The sequence below is a fragment of the Nicotiana attenuata genome, unplaced genomic scaffold, assembly GCF_001879085.1.
Source record: "Nicotiana attenuata strain UT unplaced genomic scaffold, NIATTr2, whole genome shotgun sequence".
Taxonomy (NCBI): Eukaryota; Viridiplantae; Streptophyta; class Magnoliopsida; order Solanales; family Solanaceae; genus Nicotiana; species Nicotiana attenuata.
The window spans coordinates 27,916-34,362 of record NW_017673957.1 but is presented as its reverse complement, the minus strand read 5'-3'; the positions used below and the strand labels follow the sequence as shown (position 1 = coordinate 34,362).

The 6,447-nt window shown below is 33.5% G+C and overlaps 1 protein-coding gene across 1 annotated transcript; it reads left to right on the top strand.

The window, feature by feature from the left end:
* Positions 1 to 288: 288 nt before the first annotated feature.
* On the top strand, positions 289 to 6,186 carry LOC109217704 (protein IQ-DOMAIN 14-like). The gene is made up of 5 exons (XM_019381972.1): positions 289 to 797; positions 1,128 to 1,282; positions 4,465 to 4,665; positions 4,834 to 4,911; positions 5,526 to 6,186. Exons 1-5 carry the CDS (start codon positions 572 to 574, stop codon positions 6,039 to 6,041), a joined length of 1,176 nt encoding a protein of 391 aa, XP_019237517.1. The 5' UTR covers positions 289 to 571; the 3' UTR covers positions 6,042 to 6,186.
* Positions 6,187 to 6,447: the final 261 nt, after the last annotated feature.

The window sequence follows — 6,447 nt, the reverse complement described above, 5'->3', positions numbered from 1 at the left end:
TATCCCACGCTGGATCCCAACTTGGACCTTTGTGATCTTAAGGTCTTGTAAATGTGTAACAGGTTCCTTATCTGGTTCTGGATGGTAAGTTTGTTAGATCATCAAAACATAAAGTAAAGTACTTATGCCCAAAGTACTTGTAACCTATGACAAGTTATCTATAATTACATATAATCGTCCAAAAAGAAGTACTATTAGAGACCTGAAAAATATAACACATTAAAATGCACATAAAAAACATAATATCCTCTACATAAGCAGTGCTTTTTTTTTTTTAATAATAAATTATTGGTGATCCAAAGAAGAAGAAGTCATACATATTATCCCAATGTCCTACGGGATAGCACATTACATTTGACTTCTCCAAAACTTTCACATATCTTCTTCTTTCTTCTTCTTCTCACTGTATTCACTCACTCCTCTTTCCAATACTTTCGCTTCTCAGTTTTTCACAGAAACAAATGCTCTTTATTATCCCACAATATGGGCAAAATAAAAACTTTCGTTGGACTGAATCGTCAGTATTAGTTCCTTTATGTCTTTAAATTTTCGTCTTTAATTTGAAACAAATATGGGCAAAACATCCAAATGGTTCAAAGCACTCTTCGGTTTCAAGAAAACTGACTCTTCATCTTCTTTTTCTTCACTACAAAAGAAATGGAGTAACGTTAAATCATACAGAGATAAGGATTTTCAACAGCACCACCCTGATGGATCACGCCACTACGGTGTCTCCACGTCACTTCACGGTAGAAATGACGTTACAGTGACGGAGACAGATTCAGAATTTAAATTTGGTACGTTCAGTCTTTACACGTTTATATAATTATGAGTTTCAGAATTTAATATGTGATATAAAACTTTAATGATTTTTTGACATACTATATTCTATTTTATGTGGTGTTATTTCTTTATTAATTTGTTTCGAGAAGAAAATAATGTTTCCACATATACTTGGAAATAATATAACATTAGATTTTTCATTTTACTTTTAATGTAATGCTTTTATATTTTTAAAATCATATTTTTTTAACCCGCATAAATTGAAACGAAAAGAGCATATGTCTTTGCGTAAATACTAGTTTAGTTAAACCCATTAATTATATGCTACATATGTCATTGTGCAGTGGACCCCACTAACAGCCCTGTCACGGTAGAAGAGGTGGTGGAGCCGACAGCAAGCAGCGGTGGTACAGCAGCCTTGACGACGTTGAACGGTATCGTTTTTGGTCGTGAAGAATGGGCTGCCGTCGTGATACAGTCACATTTTCGAGCTTATCTGGTTAGTTAATAGAATCCTCTCTTTGTTTCATTTCACGTCAAATAATAATTTTTTTAACTACAAGTTTGTCAAAATATTTGTCTCGTTCTTTTAAATATATAAATTTTATTTAAAATATTTATGCTCAAATCACATTGGAAATTAAATTATAATTTGAGCCTCGTGTCTTGAACATTTTCATATAAAATGAATTTTCCTTTTCCAATTTGTGAATTCCACCAAAAATTCTTGATAGGAACAATTTACTCGTAATTTGTAAAAGGACGGTGAAAAAGTTGTAGAAGGTTTGGTTACAATTGGGGCAAAGAAATTGGACATTTCACTGCTCCCTCCGGTCCAAAATAAGTAATTTTTTGGCCTTTTTCTTGTGGTCCAAAATAAGTGATTTTTCCAGATTTCAAGAATGAATTAATTATTTTTTCCCTACATTGTCCTTGAAGTAAATGGCGTTGGAATATGTGTTAGGAGTGTTTATGTGAGATAGTAAAGGTTAATATGGTCAATTCCATTGCTAATTAATGCTAAAAGGTGGATTTCTTAATTTGGGTGAAAACATCCAAAAAATCGTTTATTTTGGACTAGAGGGAGTAGTATATCATGGACAATTAATAACACGATCAATTCCTTTCTTTTTTAGTTTCCATCCGATGTCCGATATCTGCATTATGGCCCGACTAAATTTAAATTCGCGTCGGAAAATCCAACTCTCACGATTAACATTTTTCTGTAAAAGTTAGTGGATGCATAATGTTAATGGGACCATAGTCAACTAACAGTCAATGAAATAGAACGATAACCATGAGAGATTATGGTTTAAATTCCGACAAAGAAAGATAAAAACAAACTAGATATTTTTTTTTCTTTACTTTAGCCGTGATGAACAGAATTATCCGATACTACTCAACGGAATAGTTGATTTGTGCAAAATTTGCCACGTGCAAATTTTTTTATAATTCTTTTTTCTTAAAATTCTTTTTGGGAGTTAGGTTGTTGGGGTAGGCGATTGGGGGTGGGGTTTTTTTTGGGGGTGGGGCGGGGGGGTGGGGTGTGTGTGTGTTCTGGTGTGAAATGTATAGAGAAGAGGAAAGTAGACTAGTTTGGACCCGTGTGGACCTAAATATCTAAAACTAGAAAATTTTGTGGTCGGTGCAGAGTTTTCGAGTTTCATTCATTAATCTATGTACTTAGAGAAATATATGTAAGTCACAACTTTTCTTATAGAGTTAACTCATATATATGGACTGTATAAATTAATTTTACTCCCTATATTTACTTTTATTTGTCCATTATAGTAAAAATATATTATTACTTCTACTTGTTTATTTTACCAAATCAAGAGAAAGACAATCTTTCTTTTCTAATTTACTCTTATCATTAACTGCTTATTCCCTAAATTATTTTTTAAAACTTTTTAAAAGGTTATCATTATTATCGGTAAAATTATAAAATATATACTTCATTTATTTTTTAAACGGCGTACTAAGTGAAAAATAGACAACTAAAAGTGGTTTCGCTTACTATCTTTTTTGGTTTCCCATCCGGTGTCCGGTACCCACGTTGGGGACCGATTAAATCCGGATTCGCGCCGGGAAGTCCCACATTAAGGGGGGTAAAGCGCTTCCTAACAAAGGCGACTCCATACCCAGGGGCTCGAACTCGAGACATCTGGTTAAGGATGAAGGAGTACTTACCACTCCACCACAACCCTTGTTGGTAGTTTCACTTACTATCAATAGCACATATAATCATCTTTTCGGTAAGAAGATAGAATTTTATATTCTGAATATATTAAAATTATATAAATCTCTTTCAAATTTTTCCTTTGGTAGTATGTTGCACAGTAAAACACTTTCAGCATCCCTACAATAATAATAATAACCCAGTGAAATCCCACAAATAAGATTTGGGGAAAATAGAGTATACGCAAACATTTCACTTACCCTTACACTTTCAGCATCCTATGTTTAATTATATCAAATAATTGTGCTATGTCATTTGATGAAAATATCAGGTGCGAGTAAGTTTTTACCTATCTAAAATTTATGCAATGACAAGTACTACTACAAGCTGTAGAAAGCTCACATGGGACTGTTTTTTGATGACTCTATTTAATGTTACACAAATTTGGCAATTGGTACTCTTTTGTTGCTTTTAAACTAGCTTCACTCTTATGATGATTCTTTATCATAGAAAAAGAATCAAAATAAATACAAAAAGGAAAGTTATGTCGTTTGACAAAAAGAACACAAGCATCCAAATACTTATACGTACTCGGTGTTTATACCAAATTATTTTAAATAATAAATTAAGATAAGTATACAGTAATTAACCATGATAAGTAATAAAAACGTATTTAAAAAGTAAATGACATACTCTCTCTGTTTCAATTTAGATGGCACTTTCGTTATTAGTCCGTTCCAAAAAGAATGACATATTTTTATAGTTGGAAATAATTTAATTTTAAACTCTTCATTTTACCCTTTTACCGTTAATAAGAAGCTTTTATACCCACACAAATGTCACAGCCCCACAAAGCTTTTATCCCTTAAATTTTATGACCACAAGTTTCAAATTTTTTTCTTAAACTCCGTGCCGAGTCAAACTACGTCATCTAAATTGAAACGGAGAGAATATATTATTTGAATTGGTGTAAACATCTAGTGTGAATTAATATTTTTCCTCACGTATTATGTTTAAAGGTTTGGTGAATGGCCATTGTCCTAATTTTCTGAAAACTTCAAACTTAGACTTTTAAGGGATGTGAAAATGAATGTGCCTATCACTTTTGAAAATTTTCATGCTTTTTTGTGCAAATGTCCATAAAAAATCATCCATATCTAAAACAACTCCATTTGTTTGTGGAATTAGTATTTTAATTTCTCTTGATACAACCTGATATTTGAACTTAATGTCACTTGATATCATATTACAATAAGTCAACAGTGCAGAGGCGAACCTAGACAGTTTCTGTAAGTATGTCAGTTTAACGGAAACCATTGCTTTCGCCTTTTTGCTCAAACTATGTATACGAAAATATAGAAAACATCAAAATGTATCTGAACTCACAGACTCTAGATCATGTTTTCGTCTATGCACTAGTGTACAATTTGGTTACCAAAATTGACGAAACTTGATCATACTACTAGTTTACTAATTTTCCATTTTGTGATTTAAATTTGAAGTCCAGGAGAGCATTAAGGGCATTGAAGGGACTTGTAAAGCTTCAGGCATTAGTACGAGGTCATATTGTGAGGAAGCAAACTGCTGATATGCTAAGGCGTATGCATGCGCTGATAAGAGCACAGTCGAGAGCTCGTGCTGGTCGATCTCAGGTTTCTGAATCGCCTCATTTTAGCGCCAAGTCTATTCAATTTCTTCATCATGTAAGTAAAATATCACCTTCCCCTCCCTTTTCAAATTTGAAAAGAAGCTTGAAAATAAGTTAATTAGTAACAAGTTGTAGTAATTGTCAACTAATTGAGGTAAATTATTTAGTTTTACAAAGATTTTGTCTTAGTTTAATAATTGTATTTTTGAATCTTGGTGTATAGGGCCCTGCAACTCCTGATAAATTCGAGCATGTTATTCGTGCAAGGAGCATGAAGAATGATGAAATGTTTATGCTCGAGGTATTGGCCGGATATTTTATACTTTAGAGATGCATTATATCTAGGAAAAACGGTTGAAAATATCTCTCTTTACCCTCCGTTATACTTTGATGTCGTTCATACGGTTGTTGTTAGCAAACTGTCTCGTATTTGCCGATAACCCTAACAAAGTTCCAATAACTTGAAGTATAATTGAAGATAACTTTAATTTAGACTAGAGTGATGATTTGAGGGATAAGTTTGGACCTTTTTAGTGATGTATTTTGACACGTGGAATCCAACCAATCCATGATAGAGCAGTGTTACGGTAAAGGGCAAGTACGAAACGACTTGCTAATGACAAGGATATGAATGACCCTAAAATATAAAGGAAGATAAAAATAAAATATTTCATATGCTAGACCTGAAGTGAATTACTTCTCGTGAGCCGAGGGTTTATCGAAAATAACCTCTCTATCTCTGCGAGGTAAGGGCAAGGTCTGCATATACATTACCCTTCCCAGACCCCACACTGTGGGAATATACTGCGCGTGTTGTTGTTGTTGTATTTCGTATGCTAGAGAGGTAAATTTGGATGTTTTCCTCTTTATCTATTTGCATAAACTTTTGCCTAACATAAAATGGTATTAATGCAGAGGAATTCTTCAAACCATATGGGCTGCAGAATGGATATTGGAAAACCATATATTACTTCTACACATAGGAATCTCTTCTATTCCTCTGATCTAAGCTTAAATTCAGATAACTTAAGTTATAGCTTGGATGAAACCTGTTTCTCCTCTGCTGATACTAGCCCACAACTTCACTCATCATCATCGAAATATGCTCGTTCGAGGCGAGGACCATTTACACCAACTAAGAGTACCGATGGCACAAGAAGCTACTCGAGTAATCATCCAAACTACATGTCTTATACTGAGGCAGCTAAGGCAAAGACGCGATCAATAAGTGCACCAAAACTAAGACCTCAATATGATATGTCAAACTCAACAAAGATATACTCAAGATCTAACTTGCAAAATAGTTCTAATTTTTCTACCAACTTCACTAGCAAAGGCGTGTATCCGGGTTCTGGTCGATTGGACAGACATGGAATGCCTGTTAGAGGAGATTCGGATGAGTTTAGCCGTGGTTTTTTGCACATATATTAAGATGATTTAAGTTCAAGTTTGCAGATTGAGTTTCAAAAGTGTTTAACATGTTAACATATATATGCATCTAGTTCTGAATGTTTAATGTTCTGAACCTGAATTTTCCTTTGTATTAGAAATAAAATTACTGAACTTCTGTGGATCACTTTGTGTCTGGTTTTGATTTAACTATAAAGGATGTAGCCTCTCTGTTAACTGTATGTTTTTTTTTAATGTTGAAACCATAAATTTGTATAAGGCAGCAATGTATATCAAATGGTTTCAAAAGTAGAACTTAATGAAACTGTTGGAAAAAAAAAACTGTGTTCCCAAAATAGAAAATCAAAGAAATAGAACTTAGAACAGAAACTGCAAAAATAAGTCCGAACCCACAAATTTCTTGTGTGTCCTTAAGGAATTTAATCCC

Excerpts from the sequence above, each read along its gene's own strand:
- LOC109217704 (XM_019381972.1), top strand. The coding sequence starts at position 572 with ATGGGCAAAACATCCAAATGGTTCAAAGCACTCTTCGGTTTCAAGAAA. Across the intron at positions 1,283-4,464 it reads CACATTTTCGAGCTTATCTG|TCCAGGAGAGCATTAAGGGC; the intron begins GTTAGTTAATAG and ends TTAAATTTGAAG. Across the intron at positions 4,666-4,833 it reads CTATTCAATTTCTTCATCAT|GGCCCTGCAACTCCTGATAA; the intron begins GTAAGTAAAATA and ends CTTGGTGTATAG.